The sequence below is a fragment of the Mizuhopecten yessoensis genome, unplaced genomic scaffold (genome assembly GCF_002113885.1).
Source record: "Mizuhopecten yessoensis strain PY_sf001 unplaced genomic scaffold, ASM211388v2 scaffold11115, whole genome shotgun sequence".
Lineage (NCBI taxonomy): Eukaryota > Metazoa > Mollusca > Bivalvia > Pectinida > Pectinidae > Mizuhopecten > Mizuhopecten yessoensis.
The window spans coordinates 691,296-713,222 of record NW_018408887.1 but is presented as its reverse complement, the minus strand read 5'-3'; the positions used below and the strand labels follow the sequence as shown (position 1 = coordinate 713,222).

The window sequence follows — 21,927 nt, the reverse complement described above, 5'->3', positions numbered from 1 at the left end:
AGTAAGTATCAATGAACTACATTGTCATTACTTATAGCTAAAGTAAGTATCAATGAACTACATTGTCATTACTTATAGCTAAAGTAAGTATCAATGAACTACATTGTCATTACTTATAGCTAAAGTAAGTATCAATGAACTACATTGTCATTACTTATAGCTAAAGTAAGTATCAATGAACTACATTGTCATTACTTATAGCTAAAGTAAGTATCAATGAACTACATTGTCATTACTTATAGCTAAAGTAAGTATCAATGAACTACATTGTCATTACTTATAGCTAAAGTAAGTATCAATGAACTACATTGTCATTACTTATAGCTAAAGTAAGTATCAATGAACTACATTGTCATTACTTATAGCTAAAGTAAGTATCAATGAACTACATTGTCATTACTTATAGCTAAAGTAAGTATCAATGAACTACATTGTCATTACTTATAGCTAAAGTAAGTATCAATGAACTACATTGTCATTACTTATAGCTAAAGTAAGTATCAATGAACTACATTGTCATTACTTATAGCTAAAGTAAGTATCAATGAACTACATTGTCATTACTTATAGCTAAAGTAAGTATCAATGAACTACATTGTCATTACTTATAGCTAAAGTAAGTATCAATGAACTACATTGTCATTACTTATAGCTAAAGTAAGTATCAATGAACTACATTGTCATTACTTATAGCTAAAGTAAGTATCAATGAACTACATTGTCATTACTTATAGCTAAAGTAAGTATCAATGAACTACATTGTCATTACTTATAGCTAAAGTAAGTATCAATGAACTACATTGTCATTACTTATAGCTAAAGTAAGTATCAATGAACTACATTGTCATTACTTATAGCTAAAGTAAGTATCAATGAACTACATTGTCATTACTTATAGCTAAAGTAAGTATCAATGAACTACATTGTCATTACTTATAGCTAAAGTAAGTATCAATGAACTACATTGTCATTACTTATAGCTAAAGTAAGTATCAATGAACTACATTGTCATTACTTATAGCTAAAGTAAGTATCAATGAACTACATTGTCATTACTTATAGCTAAAGTAAGTATCAATGAACTACATTGTCATTACTTATAGCTAAAGTAAGTATCAATGAACTACATTGTCATTACTTATAGCTAAAGTAAGTATCAATGAACTACATTGTCATTACTTATAGCTAAAGTAAGTATCAATGAACTACATTGTCATTACTTATAGCTAAAGTAAGTATCAATGAACTACATTGTCATTACTTATAGCTAAAGTAAGTATCAATGAACTACATTGTCATTACTTATAGCTAAAGTAAGTATCAATGAACTACATTGTCATTACTTATAGCTAAAGTAAGTATCAATGAACTACATTGTCATTACTTATAGCTAAAGTAAGTATCAATGAACTACATTGTCATTACTTATAGCTAAAGTAAGTATCAATGAACTACATTGTCATTACTTATAGCTAAAGTAAGTATCAATGAACTACATTGTCATTACTTATAGCTAAAGTAAGTATCAATGAACTACATTGTCATTATTTCTTTTTAAACTTTCAAGAGGATATCACTACCAGAAAAACAGGAGTCAAGCTAGAGAATTATGTGGGATGTAATTAGAATATAACTACACTATTGAAAATCTGGTATGGAATCAATTAGGAGAGGCTGCACATCTTTGGTTTGTAGTTCATAAAGATGCACTTCTTCTTATAAGTCAGTATCACTTGACAACACGATATTTCCAAACTTTTGTTTTGGTTTCAGTTACTCCCTACAGGAAATCTGCATCGTTAATGTAAGATGAACTTGTACAGTATTATGTGACTCTGTAAGAATTGGTAGGAGTTGTTGCTCTTATTACTAGTTCAGGAGGTTATCAGTTCTACAGATAGGTTAACTTGGCATTTCTAGGCTAATCCGGTGTTGATGATACATGCTGGAGCACTCTAAACTTTTGTGAATACCGGGTACTACTCATTTTCATGATTTTGCCTTAAATTTTAAAACTAAACTATTCAATGATTAGTAAGCTGCTGTTTGTAGATTTATTGTATGTTAGTGACTTCCACAAACTAGGGATGTTCTTTGATACATGTGCCACACTGTTGTCTTGTAAAACACACACGTTTTGTTATTATTGCTAGCAGTAAAGATAATATTGGTTTTAAATCTTTTTCTTATTTCATAATCTAACATTTTTATCACTTTGGTTGAATTTGTTTACCAACAAAAGACTGATGTTGTTTGGAACGTTTTACTATATAGTTGGTAATTTCTGTTTTACATTTACATACCATCCTGTTGATGATAGTGGCACTGTAACAGTGATATTTGAGAAAGTGAAAATAAAATTGAAATGAAAACAAAAACAAAATACCCCAATTACGTATACTTAAAGCTTCATATTGCATTTCTTTACATTTCTTCATATTCAGCTGATTGGTACATTGAGTTTGTCAATTTCTGATACAAATTGGGCAAAAAAAAAAATCTTGTGTATTGAACAGGTAGGATTAACCTTTGACCTGTTGTGTTGACCTCTCTTCAACACACCTAAGAATTATATTTGATTTGTTGTTTTTCAGAAGAGACAGATAAACCAGATAGGATTCCTAGTAGCCACTCAAGTACCCAGTAGTAGGAGGGACAACAAAGACGAGGACAGACTCGATGGCTCCATGCTCGTTCTCACCAGAGACTTGTACGTTTTCAAACATACTTTTATTAATCTTTCATTGCATGCACTAGAGAGAAACCTCCAAAATTTACTACTTCATCAATAAATGTCATTTCCAAAATCTGGTAGTTTATTACTTCCTGTCAACATATACGCCAATTCATTTTAATAGTACCTTGAAGTTTGAATAGGAAAGTATATAGGAAATTGATGGTTTCTGTCTGCTTGTCTTGTGAGCATTACATAAATGTCAGCTAAATCATATATATGCCTGTACAATGCAGTCACTTCCAGTTTGATGTAAAAGTAACAAACGTGTCGGAAGGTCCCTGATTGCTTCTTGGGGATGTAGAAATAGATGTTACAGCTGACAGTGTTTGGCTGTGTCAAAACGTAGGGCATATAATATAACATTGGATATGTCAAAACGTAGGGCATATAATATAACATTGGATATGTCAAAACGTAGGGCATATAATATAACATTGGATATGTCAAAATGTAGGCCATATAATATAACATTGGATATGTCAAAACGTACGGCATATAATATAACATTGGATATGTCAAAACGTAGGGCATATAATATAACATTGGATATGTCAAAACGTAGGGCAGATTGGATAATATAACATTGGATATGTCGAAACGTAGGGCAAATAGGATAACATAACATTGGATATGTCAAAACGTAGGGCATATAATATATCATTGGCTATGTCAAAACGTAGGGCATATAGGATAATATAACATTGGATCTGTCAAAACGTAGGGCATAGAGGATAATATAACATTGGATATGACGAAACGTAGGGCAAATAGGATAATATAACATTGGATCTGTCAAAACGTAGGGCATATAGGATAATATAACATTGGATATGTCAAAACGTAGGGCATATAATATAACATTGGATATGTTGAAACGTAGGGCAAATAGGATAACATAACATTGGATATGTCAAAGCGTAGAGCAAATAGGATAGTATAACATTGGCTCTACGCTTTGACATATCCAATGTTATATTATATGACCTACGTTTTGACATATCCAATGTGATATTATATGCCCTACGTTTTGACATAGCCAATGTTATACTATCCTATTTGCTCTACGCTATGACATATCCAATGTTATATTATATGACCTACGTTTTGACATATCCAATGTTATATTATCCCAATATAACATTGGATATGTCAAAACGTAGGGCATATAGGATAATATAACATTGGATATGTCGAAACGTAGGGCATATTGGGATAATATAACATTGGATATGTCAAAGCGTAGAGCAAATAGGATAGTATAACATTGGCTATGTCAAAACGTAGGGCATATAGGATAATATAACATTGGATATGTCGAAACGTAGGGCAGATAAAATAATATTACACTGGATATGTCAAAACGTAGGGCATATAGGATAATCAGAATTTTAAAAAGATTTGACTTGCATTACAACAGCGCAACAAGCTAACAAACATTCTGACAAAAATAGCAGCCCCCATGCTAAAAGCCTTTCACTTCAAGTCTTCACTATATTCATGCTAATTACAGCAAGATGCATGCACACTTCGTGATTCTCATGAATTATTATATACATAATATATATTATTTTTGCTTTTGTATAATTAATTTTTCAAAGCAGTGTAACATATTATCACTTCCTAAGAAGACCACTTTTGTGTCATATGAGTGATGCTCACCAAACACACATTCACACATCAATACAACCTTCCTTCACTAATTTCTGCCATTGCATTAAATACTGATAACGTCACGCTACCACAATTGGTACAATTTTGACAGTTTTTTTAGNCAGCATGAACAATAATAAATGCAGTGATATGCTTCCACACTCTGAGCTGTATGACAGTGATATGTCGGCGTCCTCTCACCATCTATTGACATACAGGCTATATAGTGAGGTTATTTGGCCTCCTTAGGACAAATCTATTTTTCTTTTGGTTTATTTTCATATATTGTTACTCATTCACCCCTGAAATTTCATAATTAACTATTCCAACCTTTGAATTGATAGGGGTTCAAATGTGTCTTCAGGGGTCAATGAGTTAATGAACATTCAGTACAAGGTCGTCTGTTGATATGGAGGCTATACCCCGTACTGTTAACTCTCCAAAAGACATTTCTATTTTTGTTTTGATTATATCAAAAATTGTTCCTTTTAATGACCGTTCATTACAAGGTATCGTTGCTCTGCTTTCAGAAACCACAAGGTTTTGTTTTCTATGAATGTGATGAACAGACATGAAAGGACGATGGCGTACCACGCCGAGCTGGACTGGGTGTTTAATCAGTTACAGGAGGAGATCAAGAGAACAGGAGTCACTAAAGTCACAGTGAGTATTTCATGTTCTACCTACCTTTCTTGTAATATTTCACCCATGCTTTACCAACCAATGGCCTAGTACCATACTACATCAGATACTTTTTCAAATACCTTATTAGGGCCCCGTATCGGAGATACGGGTGCCCTATAGTAATCCCTCTGTCTGTCTGTCTGTCTGTCTGTCTGTCTGTCCATCCACAAATTTTGTTCCTGGCTGATATTTTGGTATTTATTGACCGATGTACATGAAACTTGGTCAAGATGTTCAGTTCACAAAAATACACATTGAGGTAAAAAGTTAAGGTCAAAGGTTAAGGTCATTAGATTCAAAGGTCAAGGTAAAATTTTGCATATTTTCACTGATGAACATTTTGTTATGACATGATTTATGAACAAAAGACACAAGCAAGGAATGTGAGATTAAATACTTGAATTCATTACACAAATATACATTTGGGCTAAGGGGCTATAACAGCTGTGGTGTTTGGTACTACCTTCAGTTTGATAGGCTATCTGATAAGGAAATATATGTTAATAATCCGTTGATGCTAGCCGAGCCAAGTAACTTGAAGGGAACAATATTGATGAACTGAATGTAAATTAATAATTTCTGGGGGACTTACGAATTACATAATGATGTAAAATGCCCAGTTTTAATGAAGCAAATTTGGTCAGAATTAAACAAGGAGTCAATTGACCAAAGGTCAAGGTCACTGGGTCAAAGGTCACGGTCAAATTTTGTATCTTTTCCCTGATGAACATTTTGTTATGTCTTCATGAAGCAAAGTTGGTCAGAATTTAACAAAGAGTCAACTGACTTAAGGTCAAGGTCACTTGGTCAAAGGTCAAGGTAAAGTTTAGTATTTTTTTGCTGGTGAACATTTCATTATGACACTTTGGAGCAATGTTTGTGGGAATTAAACAAAAAGTCATTTGACCAAAGGTCAAGGTCACTGGGTCAAAAGTCAAGGTCAAATTTTGTATATTTTCACTGATGAACATTTTGTTATGACATTATGAAGCAAAGTTGGTCCGAATTTAAAAAGGAGTCAACTGACTTAAGGTCAAGGTCACATGGTCAATGTCAAGGTCAATTATTGTACCTTTTTACTTTTTTTTATGTTATTATGTTGCAAACTTGTTCATAACTTATCACAGAGTCTACTGACCCTAGGTCCAGGTTACGGGCTCCAGAGGGTCAAGGTCAAGTTTTGTATTTTTCACTGATGAACATTTTGTTATGATATTATGAAGCAAAGTTGGTCGGAATTAAAGAATAAGTCAACTGACCAAAGATCAGGGTCACTGGGTTAATGGTCAATGTCATTTGGGTACAGAGGTCAAAGACAAAGTGGATCTCTGACTTTGACCCTGGCTCTTGATGGAGGAGGTATATAAGGTGAAATAAAACAAATCAAAGCTAACAAATGAGTATTGCACCGGTATTTACATTTCTGTTAGCCCAGCAAATATGGAGGTGGAAGGAAACAAGACTCGCATCATAGTACATGTTAAAATATACATTTTGCTTCCTTGCGATTCTTTTTGAAGTCCAAATGTCAAGCTCAGCTATATGGGCAGATTGCTTCTTGATAATTATGGGGATATATTGCCACAAGACGGGGCCCTTACTGACCTGCCAGTGTTCTAGTTTCCACTTTATTTGGGGGATGAATAAAGTATAACACATACAATGCTGCCTTTTGATCACATATGAAAAGATAACCCACACGTAAATGATAGCAAATATGCAAAATATCAAAAAGGGGGGAAAAAATGAATTAATTTGCAAAATTAGCCTCATGCATTAATACCTTAGTTTACAGTATTGATATTCCAGTGATGCTGTTCCAAGACTTTACTGTAGTAATTCGTCAAATGTAAATTACTGCAGTTAGTATTTCACTACTCTGAATTTACGACTTTTGCTTGAAAATAAATAAATGAATTTACACAGGTAAATGTTTTTGTTAAGTAGACATTATAATACTTATTGAGGATGTTGTCTTTGATGTCAACTTTTAAATAGATATCCCAATGTTCAGCAAAAATAAAAGGGCCTTGTATTGGTATTTTTTCTCTGACACAACATGCACAATACAAAGATGGACGAATAACTGACACTTACATAACTTTAAAAAAATGTGATGACAAACGATAAATGGTATGGAACTGTTTACCATATATATATATATATTTATCCATTTATATATGACGTATATTCACCTGTGAATGAATTAACATGTATTTGTATCATAAATTTCAAACAGTCACACTTGCCCCTTATTGGATGGTTGAGCAAGTATTCATGCTTATAACAATACTGGTATTGTGGGCTACATTCACATTAATATTGCCATTAATATTTACCTGTGTTATATTATTATATGGATCATGTGTAAGATCCTTGTTACTGTAAAGATCGTTTTTATTCCTACACTGGTACTACCGGAGGGGACTAAGCTTGCATCCTGTCTGTCAGTCTGCCAGTGTGTCACTGTGTCTGGGGAATATCTCATGTACTCTTCACCTACAATTGCCAAATTTTGTATGGGTCTCAGGTCTAATTATATACAGAGTTATGGCACTTTGTTCACTGCATGTAACTTTGTCTGGACCATATCTCATAAAAAGAGGCACCTAGAATTTAGAAATTTTGTATGCAGGTACCTCTTTGGACGGCAGAGTGTTGTGTACTGAAATCAAGTAGCGTGGCCTACTGAATATTCATTGTTTTGCCCATAGATCATTTCTGATTTGGAACTTTGTCAGGAAATGGGGGACTATGGATTTGCCATTAGTATTATTAAAGTACCTGTCAACCTGACTCCAAAGCAGGAAATACAAAATTTGAGGTAGTTATTAGTCCCCATTGATCGGTTCTTTGGAGAGGGAAGGGGAGGTGAGGAACTATATGTTTGCAATCCGTCCTTCCCTACCTCAGAATTCTGTCCATCCAAAGAGGTTGTAGGAGGCATATCTTCTGTACTATTTCACCTGTAGTAACCAGATTTAGTATGCAAGCACATCTTACCTGGAGTTACCAGGTTTTGTACGCAATGACATCATGGGATGGAAGAGTGTCAGGAACAATGCTATGACATTTGACCTTATCCTTCGAAAAAGGTTTGTCCTTGGCATATATATCTTCTGTACTATTTTCACCTGGATTAACCAGACTTGGTATGCATTTATGTCTTGGCTGATGGAGTGCAGAGTACATCACTGTTACCTATATCCTTAGGTAGACGTGCAGCTCCATAAATAAAGAAATCATTACCGGTGGGGGACTATGGATTGCCTTTCAATACTTTGCCATGTTGTTAAATACTGATAAAGTAACAGGACACCTAACGTTAGTGCAGGCAAATACGTCACATTAGTAAGGGTTTCAGTTAATAATTCGTCACATTAGTAAGGGTTTCGGTTAATAATTTGTCCAAATACACATGTATCAAAATGCTGACGACGAGCACCAGTACAGAAGATTTGACTGAAATGCCTATAAATAAACATTGTTGTAAAACGCCTGAATAATGTCATGCAGCAATATTTGTGACGTCATCAGGCCTTCCGTGGTTTTACTCAAAGATGCAGGCAGTTTCGCCACATTCAAACATTTCACTTATTTGCAAGTAATGTAAGTGTTTAATTGTACCACTTTGTATGTTTATGTTACACAAGTCGTACTGATACGAACATGCAGCTCCGAATGTGTGTGTGTTACAATGTTTAACATTGAAATAAATGGCTTTTCTTAGTTGTGATAGTAATTTTTTGGTAACATCACATCTCCAGTACACACGCAGGCATACACACATAGGGCGATATTAGCCAGGTGGCATAGGACTAGTAGTTAGCGCCTGATAAGGCAGCTCCTACGAATTCCTCAAAATTAAATTGATTAATGTAAATGCTAATTAAATGTTAATAAGAAACTGATTAATGCTGTTTGAGTAAGATGGCTGGGACCATCTGAGATGAGGTCAATTTACATGCATCACAATAAAGGCTCAGTCCTGAACAAATTAAAACTTCCAAATCGGTGCCCAAAATTACATTTTTTATTTGGAGGCGGATGACAGGGTTCGGCTAGGGCTTTCAACATTCGTCTTAAGCTTCCCCCCCCCGACTTTTGGATAATTTGTCACATACATGTAGCATCTCCAGTCGTCTTACACAGCAACGGGAAAAACAATTTGTATGTAATGCATTTACACTAAATCACAACCAACACGCCTCAGATTAATGAGTTTAATGATTTTGCCTGCACTAATGATTGTTAACTACATGTGCCAAAGACTGCTGCTGAAATAGCCCTGGTCATCTATTTCATTCTAGCTTGGTGTCCTCCAGTAGATTTTAGACAACCTATATCGATTGAAATTTTCCTCAGCTATGTTGATGCAGTCATTGATGATTAGATAATAAAATATGTTTTGCGTAGTACTTTGTGCTGTTGATCATACTTACAAACATATTGGCGATAACCTTGCAGTATTCAGTTTTACCATTGCCAGCCTTGGAGCTGAGATCATCATAATATCAACCAGCTGCAGTGGAATTGCAACTCCACAAACCGTGATAATAATTTAAGGACCTTACATACTGCCGATGACATAATCCATTTCCTTTAAGACTTGACTCATGTGCCATCTCCCTCCTTCTGCAGGATCAGTGGTATTTTTTTTGTGACCTCCATCTGTAGGATCAGTGGTATTTTTTCTGTGTCCTCCATCTGTAGGATCAGTGGTATTTTTTCTGTGTGCTCCATCTGTAGGATCAGTGGTATATTTTCTGTGTCCTCCATCTGTAGGATCAGTGGTATATTTTCTGTGTCCTCCATCTGCAGGATCAGTGGTATATTATCTGTGTCCTCCATCTGTAGGATCAGTGGTATATTTTTTGTGTCCTCGATATGTAGGATCAGTAGTATTGTTTTCTGTGTCCTCCTTCTGTAGGATCAGTGGTATATTTTCGGTGTCCTCCATATGTAGGATCAGTGGTATTGTTTTCTGTGTCCTCCAACTGTAGGATCAGTGGTATATTATCTGTGTCCTCCATCTGTAGGATGAGTGGTATATTTTCTGTGTCCTCAATCTGTAGGATCAGTGGTATTGTTTTCTGTGTCCTCCATCTGTAGGATCAGTGGTATATTTTCTGTGTCCTCAATCTGCAGGATTAGTGGTATATTTTCTGTGTCCTCCATCTGTAGGATCAGTGGTATATTTTCTGTGTCCTCCATCTGTAGGATCAGTGGTATATTTTCTGTGTCCTCCATCTGCAGGATTAGTGGTATTTTTTCTGTGTCCTCCATCTGTACGATCAGTGGTATTTTCTTTGTGTCCTCCATCTGTAGGTTAAGTGGTATATTTTTTGTGTCCTCCATCTGTAGGATCAGTGGTATTTTTCTGTGTCCTCCATCTGTAGGATCAGTGGTATTTTTTTCTGTGTCCTCCATCTGTAGCATCAGTGGTATTTTTTTTCTGTGTCCTCCATCTGTAGGATCAGTGGTATTTTCTCTGTGTCCTCCATCTGTAGGATCAGTGGCATTTTTTCTGTGTCCTCCATCTGTAGGATCAGTGGTATTATTCTGTGTCCTCCATCTGTAGGATCAGTGGTATATTTTCTGTGTCCTACATCTGTAGGATCAGTGGTATATTTTCTGTGTCCTCCATCTGTAGGATCAGTGGTATTTTTCTGTGTCCTCCATCTGTGGGATCAGTGGTTTATTTTCTGTGTCTTCCATCTGTAGGATCAGTGGTATATTTTGTGTGTCCTCCATCTGTAGGACGAGTGGTATATTTTCTGTGTCCTCCATCTGCAGGATCAGTGGTATATTATCTGTGTCCTCCATCTGTAGGATCAGTGGTATTTTTTCTGTGTCCTCCATCTGTAGGATCAGTGGTACTTTTCTGTGTCCTCCATCTGTAGGATCAGTGGTATATTTTGTGTGTCCTCCATCTGTAGGATGAGTGGTATATTTTCTGTGTCCTCCATCTGCAGGATCAGTGGTATATTATCTGTGTCCTCCATCTGTAGGATCAGTGGTATATTTTTTGTGTCCTCCATATGTAGGATCAGTAGTATTGTTTTCTGTGTCCTCCTTCTGTAGTATCAGTGGTATATTTTCGGTGTCCTCCATATGTAGGATCAGTGGTATTGTTTTCTGTGTCCTCCATCTGTAGGATCAGTGGTACTTTTCTGTGTCCTCCATCTGTAGGATCAGTGGTATATTTTCTGTGTCCTCCATCTGTAGGATCAGTGGTACTTTTCTGTGTCCTCCATCTGTAGGATCAGTGGTATTTTTTGTGTGTCCTCCATCTGTAGGATCAGTGGTATATTTTCTGTGTCCTCCATCTGTAGGATCAGTGGTATTTTCTCTGTGTCCTCCATCTGTAGGCTCAGTGGTGTTTTCTCTGTGTCCTCCATCTGTAGGTACAGTGGTATTTTTTCTGTTTCCTCCATCTGTAGGTTCAGTGGTATTTTCTCTGTGTCCTCTATCTGTTGGTTCAGTGGTATTTTCTCTGTGTCCTCCATCTGTAGGTTCAGTGGAGTTTTCTCTGTGTCCTCCATCTGTAGGTTCAGTGGAGTTTTCTCTGTGTCCTCCATCTGTAGGTTCAGTGGAGTTTTCTCTGTGTCCTCCATCTGTAGGTTCAGTGCTGTTTTCTCTGTGTCCTCCATCTGTAGGTACAGTGGTATTTTCTCTGTGTCCTCCATCTGTAGGCTCAGTGGTGTTTTCTCTGTGTCCTCCATCTGTAGGATCAGTGGTATTTTCTCTGTGTCTTCCATCTGTAGGTTCAGTGGTATTTTCTCTGTGTCCTCCATTTGTAGGTTCAGTGGAGTTTTCTCTGTGTCCTCCATCTGTAGGTTCAGTGCTGTTTTCTCTGTGTCCTCCATCTGTAGGTACAGTGGTATTTTTTCTGTTTCCTCCATCTGTAGGTTCAGTGGTGTTTTCTCTGTGTCCTCCATTTGTAGGTTCAGTGGTGTTTTCTCTGTGTCCTCCAGCTGTAGGTTCAGTGGTGTTTTCTCTGTGTCCTCCAGCTGTAGGTTCAGTGGTGTTTTCTCTGTGTCCTCCAGCTGTAGGTTCAGTGGTGTTTTCTCTGTGTCCTCCGTATTGTTTTCTGTGTCCTCCATCTGTAGGATCAGTGGTACTTTTCTGTGTCCTCCATCTGTAGGATCAGTGGTATTTTCTCTGTGTCCTCCATCTGTAGGATCAGTGGTGTTTTCTCTGTGTGTTCCTTCTGTAGGTTCAATGGTATTTTCTCTGTGTCCTCCATCTGTATGTACAGTGGTATTTTTTCTGTTTCCTCCATCTTTCACTGACTAAGACGTAGTCACCCTAATCTGAAGTTATGCACCTGTGCTTACCTTTTGTCCACCTTGAAGAGAAATACAGTTGGTGCAATGAGAACATTAATTTAAGCTTGCCTATGTACTGTAACCATTTACTGGAACTAATTTATTCCTGACAGTGTGGACAGTTTCAGGGTCATTTGTGTATAAAGCTTCACTAGGTAAATCAAGGGCAGATCTAGGCCTATGCTCTGTGCCCACTTTTGCCTCTAAAACATTTCACCTGGCTCCTCTGGTAAAAAGAAGGATGAATAAGAGTGCTTACAGAAACTCTTGATCTCTGCACTGCACTCCAACACCCACTATCTATATAGGCAAATACTGTATCCACCACTTCAATTTCTTATTAGGAGAAAAAAAATCATTACAAGTGATGTTGTTTTCATTATTATTAACTTTTAAATCAAACCTGGTCTAGGATATCAAAGATCACTGTCTGATGATAAACATTTAATTACCTTGTTAAAAAAGGGTTAGAAAAATTCTATTTTAAAATTTTACTTTCAATATTTGATGACACAAATGTATATAAATCAACTCAGAAGCTTGATACAGCTAGGACCAGGTCAATAGTAACATCTTTCAAGTATTTAAAGTGACGGCTTGTCTGTGATTTTATCCCTCCTGACGTGATGGTACCATTGATCACTAGATCAAATCAGTTGAAATCTGTGGGAATACAGTTATGGTGCGCCGTCTTTGTGTTAGGTAACATCATCAGCTTAGAGAAATCACCCCTAGACTGCAGCCAACCTTTCTGAATAATTCTGTTAATGACATAAGGGTAATGGTTGACGTCTTGTTGGCATATTGATTTTTCAGCACTCTATCACGAATGACACGAAAGAAAATCTCTACTTGAGTGGCAAGCTTAAGTTATCTGAACTCAACTTTTGTATTGAGAGTTTGCTGTTTTGAACCCTAATGTATAAGTACTTTTGACCTTTTGTCTATATTAACCATGAGTTGTAGTTGTAAATCCTCCTACACTATATTGGTAATTGACACAATCAGGAAGCATGTAAGTTCTATTGGGATTCACTCAGAAAATTGGCAAGGCAATTTAGAGAATATGTTTTTATCTGGCTTCATTAATTTCCTCTATTGGTGACACTCAGGGTTTATATTGCTTCAGAACTCCAGAAACTATATCTGCTGCTCTGATTGATGAGAAAGTCTTTCTACTGAAGAAACATTACAAATATCATGCCCCGACAGTATCTCGAAGATTGTGTGACAATTTTCATGTCCCAAATATCATGTCTTGATAGCAAAACAAATATCGTCTTATGATAGCATTGTATACAATGTATATAATGTGCTAACTGTACTACAATTGTTATGCCTGACAGCATATCAGAACTATTATGTTCTGACAGTGTCACAATTATCATGTTCTGACTGTGTCACAAATATCATGTTCTGACAGTGTCACAAATATCATGTTCTGACAGTGTCACAATTATCATGTTCTGACAGTGTCATAATTATCACAATTATCATGTTCTAACAGTGGCACACATATCCTGTTCTGACAGTGTCACAAGTATCATGTTCTGACAGTGTCACAAATATCATGTTCTGACAGTGGCACAAATATCATGTTCTGACAGTGTCACAAGTGTCATGTTCTGACAGTGTCACAAGTATCATGTTCTGACAGTGTCACAAATATCATGTTCTGACAGTGTCACAAATATCATGTTCTGACAGTGTCACAAGTGTCATGTTCTGACAGTGTCACAAATATGTTCTGACAGTGTCACAAATATCATGTTCTGACAGTGTCACAAATGAAAAATTCACAAATATCATCTTCTTACAGTGGTATATACAATGTAAATCATTTCTGTCTGTACCTCAATGTACATCACATATATCACGCTCCCAAAGTATCACCATTATAATGCCTCGCAATGTCTTTGTCCTGTGTTTTGTAGGATGTTGATTCAGTGCTGAATATTATCCTAACATTGGCGTACTATTTCTACAATATGATGCCACTGTCACGGGGATCAAGGTAAGTACAACCAGGGGACAGTCAAGGTAACATAGGGTAATAAGAAAAGAGAGAAACAAGATGTTTAAAGATCTTCAATTGAAATATTTGGAAAAACTGTCTACATGTTTGTTAGTCAAGTTTCACAGATGGCTTAAATTTGAAGTACAATCCAACTTCAGACATTTGGTAAAATTTAAACCCAGGTTAAGTTATTTCTCAGTTCCGTTTTTTTCTTACTTTATATTAATTAACGTAACTTGGTTAAATATATTTATAAAAACTCAAACACTTAACTATGTGAGACAATTGCAGTTTTTAAAGTGTACTGTGTTCATAATTTATTGTATGAAGTTATGGAGATATCTTAAAGCTTAAGAATTTGGAACAGTTAGTCATTGTTTTATACCAACGGGTAGATTTAAATGATATTATTGCAACACACTGGATGCTAACAGTTTTTTGTATGATCCCTTTGGCTTTGAAATAACAAAGTTTTAATGACTTATAAGTATAAAAGTTAGAAAAAAATTCAGACGATCACTGTGGAACTTTTTCATATTGAGAGTATGTAGCAGGCACATTTTGAAAATGTCTATTGTTCGACCTATATTTTCAAAGTAAATATATGTAAAAAATCAACAGTACCTACATAAAATTTACTAGCATTGTCTTTTGGAACTGTACATAACTAACCAATAATCCGTTTCTAAAATTATTTGGGTTCAAGAATCAAAACCTTTTATATTTTTGTACCAGATAATTAGATGACATGCCTAAGGTCGTTATTTAATTAAAGATTTGATTTTCACCAGATGTTTGTTGTTAAAAACGATTGTGAGGTACAAGGGCTTTTGTAATTTTGTGACCTGGATTTTTCATTTTACTCTAATATTTGGTCATGAATTTCTTATATGATTTTTAGGGTTAATTTTGTCAGCTGTAAGTAGGAGACTGCATAAAGCACTTTAATTAATTATAATTTTTGTTACAAAAGTGGTTTTAAAATTGTAGTAGGAATATATTAGAAAAATTAAATGCTAAATACAGCCTAAGCTTTTAATTGCAGACCCAAATCTTTCTGGCATCGTTGATTGTCAGTTGGAGTGATACAAATGCCAATGCACTGTGGGGTTTGTTAACCATCACAATACTCTTAACGATAATGTGATTGCTGAATAAAGCCTGAAATTTGATTGTCACGTCCCTGTTGTCTGTCTCATTGTACCAGTAAGGGAGTGACCCTCGGTGCAGCTGTCCTATGTTCTATCTTTACAGTGCGGTAGCCTACTCTGTGGCTCTAGGAGTCATCATGTCTATAGGACGGCAAGTCACAGGAAAAATGCCTAATGGCAAGGTCAGTGCAAAGTTGGGTCGGTGTTGTAAAATGTTATTGCTAGCCTATAAAAGTAAAAAGATTGGATAGATTATTTATTTTGAAAGCAAATTCCCACAAGCATACTTATTGCAAATCCATGAGTATAATGAAGTTATATCATGGCCAGAAATACCGGAAATTGTCTCCTGATAATCCAGCTCTGTCATGAATTCTGTCTAAAGTGAACTTAATTTCTAGGTCCTCAAGCCAAGTCACAGTGCAAGGTTCCCTATATGAATTTGCTGTTGGTAACACTGTAAGAATGATGTTTGTAGCATATTGTTTGTAAAACATTTTACCTGTTTTAATACACCATACATAAACCAACAATAATGTGTACAGTACCCTTATCTGAGATGCTGTTTAATCACAGTTACTGGAGATGGAAGCCATGCTGTCTGGGGCACCAGATGTTTTTATACTCATGTCCAAACAATGGATGAATATCAAAAGGTAAGACAGTTAATACAGAGTAGGAACATTTTTATCATTGTCATTGTACTAAAGATATGCCTCAGATAATCATTTCTTTCTGATGACCTTTTTCGATAAAGATTTAAGATCTTTGATGAAAGGTGTATGACCTTTTGATGATTTGTTTATGACCTTTGATGATAGGGTTATGACCTTTTGATGATAGGTGTATGGCCTTTGATGATAGGTGTATGGCCTTTGATGATAGGGTTATGACCCTTTGATGATAGGGTTATGACCTTTTGATGATAGGGCTATGACCTTTGATGATAGGGCTATGACCTTTGATGATAGGGTTATGACCTTTTGATGATAGGGCTATGACCTTTGATGATAGGGTTATGACCTTTTAATGATAGGTGTATGGCCTTTGATGATAGGGTTATAACCTTTGATGATAGGTGTATGCCCTTTTGATGATAGGTGTATGATCTTTTGATGTCATAGGGTTATCACCTTTTGATGATAGGGCTATGGCCTTTGATGATAGGGTTATGACCTTTGATGATAGGGGTATGGCCTTTTGATGATAGGGTTATGACCTTTGATGCTAGGTGTATGGCCTTTTGATGATAGGGTTATGACCTTTTATGATAGGTTTATGCCTTTTTGATGATAGGGCTATGACCTTTGATGATAGGTTTATGCCCTTTTGATGATAGGGTTATGACCTTTGATGATAGGGGTATGGCCTTTGATGATAGGTTTATGACCATTGATGATAGGTTTATGACCTTTGATGATAGGTTTATGATCTTTTGATGTCATAGGTTTATCACCTTGTGATGATAGGAATATGACCTTTGATGATAGGTGTATGGCCTTTTGATGATAGGGTTATGACCTTTGATGCTAGGTGTATGGCCTTTTGATGATAGGGTTATGACCTTTTATGATAGGTTATGCCCTTTTGATGATAGGTGTATGACCTTTTGATGATAGGTTTATGACCTTGTGATGATAGTTGTATGATCTTTGATGATAGGTGTTTGATCTTTTGATGATAGGTGTATGATCTTTTGATGTCATAGGTTTATCACCTTGTGATGATAGGAATATGACCTTTGATGATAGGTGTATGGCCTTTTGATGATAGGGGTATGACCTTTTATGATAGGTTTATGCCTTTTTGATGATAGGGCTATGACCTTTGATGATAGGTTTATGACCTTTTGATGATAGGGTTATGACCTTTTATGATAGGTTATGCCCTTTTGATGATAGGGTTATGACCTTTGATGATAGGGTTATGACCTTTTAATGATGGGTGTATGGCCTTTGATGATAGGGTTATAACCTTTGATGATAGGGGTATGCCCTTTTGATGATAGGTGTATGATCTTTTGATGTCATAGGGTTATCACCTTTTGATGATAGGGCTATGGCCTTTGATGATAGGGTTATGACCTTTGATGATAGGTGTATGGCCTTTTGATGATAGGGGTATGACCTTTTATGATAGGTTTATGCCTTTTTGATGATAGGGCTATGACCTTTGATGATAGGTTTATGCCCTTTTGATGATAGGGTTATGACCGTTGATGATAGGGGTATGACCTTTTGATGATAGGTTTATGACCTTGTGATGATAGTTGTATGACCTTTGATGATAGGTGTTTGATCTTTTGATGATAGGTGTATGATCTTTTGATGTCATAGGGTTATCACCTTTTGATGATAGGGCTATGACCTTTGATGATAGGTTTATGACCTTTTGATGATAGGGTTATGACCTTTGATGATAGGTGTATGGCCTTTGATGATAGGTGTATGGCCTTTGATGATAGGTGTATGGCCTTTGATGATAGGTTTATGACCATTGATGATAGGTTTATGACCATTGATGATAGGTTTATGACCTTTGATGATAGGTTTATGCCCTTTTGATGATAGGGTTATGACCGTTGATGATAGGTGTATGACCTTTTGATGATAGGTTTATGACCTTGTGATGATAGTTGTATGACCTTTGATGATAGGTGTTTGATCTTTTGATGATAGGTGTTTGATCTTTTGATGATAGGTGTATGATCTTTTGATGTCATAGGTTTATCACCTTGTGATGATAGGAATATGACTTTTGATGATAGGTGTATGATCTTTTGATGTCATAGGTTTATCACCTTTTGATGATAGGGCTATGACCTTTGATGATAGGGTTATGACCTTTGATGATAGGTTTATGGCCTTTGATGATAGGGTTATGACCCTTTGATGATAGGTTTATGGCCTTTTGATGATAGGGTTATGACCTTTGATGATAGGTTGATGCCCTTTTGATGATAGGTGTATGATCTTTTGATGTCATAGGTTTATCACCTTTTGATGATAGGGCTATGACCTTTGATGATAGGTTTATGCCCTTTTGATGATAGGGCTATGACCTTTGATGATAGGTTTATGACCTTTTGATGATAGGGTTATGACCTTTTATGATAGGTTATGCCCTTTTGATGATAGGGCTATGACCTTGTGATGATAGGGTTATGAACTTTGATGATAGGGTTATGACCTTCTGATGATAGGGTTATGACCTTGTGCTGATAGGGTTATGACCTTTGATGATAGGTGTATGGCCTTTGATGATAGTGTTATGACCTTTGATGATAGGTGTATGGCCTTTTGATGATAGGGTTATGACCCTTTGATGATAGGTTTATGGCCTTTTGATGATAGGGTTATGACCTTCTGATGATAGGGTTATGACCTTGTGATGATAGGGTTATGACCTTTGATGATAGGGTTATGACCTTTTGATGATAGGGTTATGACCTTGTGATGATAGGGTTATGACCTTTGATGATAGGGTTATGACCTTTGATGATAGGTTTATGACCTTTGATGATAGGTGTATGGCCATGGGATGTTTCATGAATTCAGTCAATCAGTACACTGTGCAGTTAGTATATTGTGTTTGAGTAGAAAGTCAGGATAGTTGCATATGGTTTGATGACACTACAACAGTTAAATTATAACAATACATCTGATATAAAGATAGAAGAATTCTAGAATTTTTTACAATCTGATTCCTTTGTCAAGTAACCTATATTTGAAGAGGCATGCTTGAACATGTCACCAAATTTATATATTGAAATCTTTATCTCTTTTGCAGGTTAAATATTCCAACCTCTTTGTTGCCAAAGGTATACGAAGCCTTCCCCACCACGAGGAGTCTGATTGAAGTTTTAAATGTTAACACCGACTCCTGCCAGTAGTCCAATACACTAACCTCAGTAATGCAATCATTCCTCAACTAAATTGCAGCACCTTTTGTTAAAGATTAAATAATGTTATTTGTGGATTTTTGCAGTGAATGATTACTTTGTTGATGTGCTTTAACTTTTTTTGGTTACTGTAAACGTATATATTTTAGTGGTAGTCTTGATTTAGCACTTTTCACGCCATAATTATCTTACGAAGTTATAAATACACTCTTGTATATGCACAAATTAATCAATTCTTTTAAAATTTGAGAAATGCACTAAAATTGAGTGGGCTAAAATGAATACGTTTACAGTATTGTGTGTTCTTGATTTGTTGTTAGCATGTAAATGTTATTAGTCAATGATATGCAGGTAGCTAATACTGTAGTCAACAGGTTTTGATCTAGGATGTAAGTCTTTTATAAGATTGAAATTGGAAGAAAAATGATGGTAATATTTTCAAACAATTGTTTCGCCAATGTTCCTGTTTGTGATCGTATATCTTGGCACCACTGTAACAGGAAAGGGAAAAGGCAATTGGGCCAGACCCGGGCCCGTAATCAAAAAAACATTCTCATGCTTAAGCATTGATTCTGTGCTCAAGCCAAATGTTTTTCAACCCTCTTAAATTATATGGTACATTAGAAAAGTAAACGTAAAACATTTAAAATCATTGATTTGCAAAATCTTTTGAACTTTTCTGAATTTATTATATGAAACCTTACAATCATTAAAACAGTATTGGTGCAGGTTTTGATTTGATATATCTAAGACAGCGGTTACATTGTACATTTCCTAAGATGTTCTGTCGTCATAAAATTATTGTCACAATGGTAGTCGGAGACTCGGGAATGTAAAATTCAATAAGAATCTTGTAAAGTTACACTAATGCATAAAATATAAACAATTAATGCACCTGTCTGAACCAGGAAGGATGATGTCAGTGCCGAGGGTATGGTAGAATACACTATCTTTTGATCAGCAATTTGAAATTAGCCTAATAATTCATATTTATCACTTTGGTGTTATTTATATTTATCACTTTGTTGATTGAGTTTGGAATCTTTATCTCAATTAATGCTTTTAAGGTCAATTTTTCCGAGCCGGTGTTTTTATTGATTAAAATTGCTTCCCCGAGACATGAATGTGTTAGTTTTATTGGCATTTTAATGAGCCTTTATTTCGGTACTTAAATCTAGTAAATTTGATAATCAATGTTTTCTAGTAACTTTATCCATTATCTGTAAACCTGATGTTATCCAGAAATTGCATGACTTATCCAATTAGTTCTACGTGTGTACAGCCACAAGTATGAGTAATGATTCTTTCGAGAAAAACAGTTTTAATCAAAATAGTTTCTTAATGCATTGCGATGAAAAATGAATCCTTTACTAGTTACGTGGGTTATACAATTCGAATTAAAATGAGTTTTGCAGGATAATAAATTTAAAAAGGCTTACAGATGAACGTGAACCCAAGATATAATGAGACCGCTGACAGTGGTATTACTGTGGGAAGAATTTATGCAAGAACCGCAGACAAATGCAGTGATGGAGCACCTAGGGCATTGAACAGTTTGTTTGTGCCAAGATAGATGTGTCGGGGAGTGTTTGGTGAATCCCCTAGACAGGAAAGCAATGCGCCATATTAATTGCACCGTATGACATTTAACATCCAGCATCTGGTTTTTCTAATTTAAAGGGTAACAGACACATTATCAAGAGCAGAAAGAATTTCATTTTGGAATTCAGTATTTGATTATTTTTTTATTTTAAAAAACAATTTATTTTTTATTTTTTTGTGTGTTATGTTCTTGGTGTATTTTGAATTAATTGCCAATTTTACATCTCGAAATGAGAAATTAAAAGTTCCAATATGAGCTGTATTATACTGTGATTTCTTATATTGTGTGTGAATGAATTATTTTGCTTATGAAAATGTTGACCTCTAGGACTGGAAAATGACCTTGAAGTGCCAATAATTAAGCTATGCACACTTTGGTCTTGTAGTGATAGCAAGACATCTTTTTATACTTTGATACGAATAGTCAAGTCATGATTTCAGTGATTAAAAACTACCTCTGTATAAAGATGACTTTGGTTTTAATTTCATATCTCCATCAGCACTATTAATGAAACAAAGACTTCAACTCCCCCCTTGTAACGCAGTGTATAGTACCAGTCTCAATGTAAAAAAGAAAGATTTTATCAGAACTTTGGATTATTTTGGCTTGTTTCGGGTTTTACATCCTTTACAATAGCTAAGGTCATATACAGACGGTATTCACAGACTACAGGACCACTTTAAAGTACCAGATCACAGAAACGTCACAACATGGACACAATGCAATGGGCCAACCAACACATGGCACCACCTTTTTGAAGCTGAACGCCAAGCTAAGGGCACTTAGTTCCAATTTAACGACTTTTGTTTGTCTCTGGAATTTGTAGGATTGCTCACCAAGCCGGAAGTAAGGT

At 35.7% G+C, this 21,927-nt stretch overlaps 1 protein-coding gene across 1 annotated transcript; it reads left to right on the top strand.

The window, feature by feature from the left end:
• The first annotated feature begins 2,581 nt into the window (after window positions 1-2,581).
• On the top strand, window positions 2,582-21,554 carry LOC110466084 (tetratricopeptide repeat protein 13-like). Its single transcript, XM_021522379.1, has 6 exons — window positions 2,582-2,710; window positions 4,918-5,050; window positions 14,337-14,416; window positions 15,674-15,752; window positions 16,147-16,226; window positions 19,360-21,554. Exons 1-6 carry the CDS (start codon window positions 2,688-2,690, stop codon window positions 19,460-19,462), a joined length of 498 nt encoding a protein of 165 aa, XP_021378054.1. The 5' UTR covers window positions 2,582-2,687; the 3' UTR covers window positions 19,463-21,554.
• The last annotated feature ends 373 nt before the right edge of the window (window positions 21,555-21,927 follow it).

Bases quoted from the DNA above. Each gene is read 5' to 3' on its own strand.
- LOC110466084 (XM_021522379.1), top strand. From the start codon at position 2,688: ATGCTCGTTCTCACCAGAGACTT. The intron at 2,711-4,917 runs GTACGTTTTCAA...CTCTGCTTTCAG, and splicing joins CTCGTTCTCACCAGAGACTT to AAACCACAAGGTTTTGTTTT. The intron at 5,051-14,336 runs GTGAGTATTTCA...TGTGTTTTGTAG, and splicing joins CAGGAGTCACTAAAGTCACA to GATGTTGATTCAGTGCTGAA.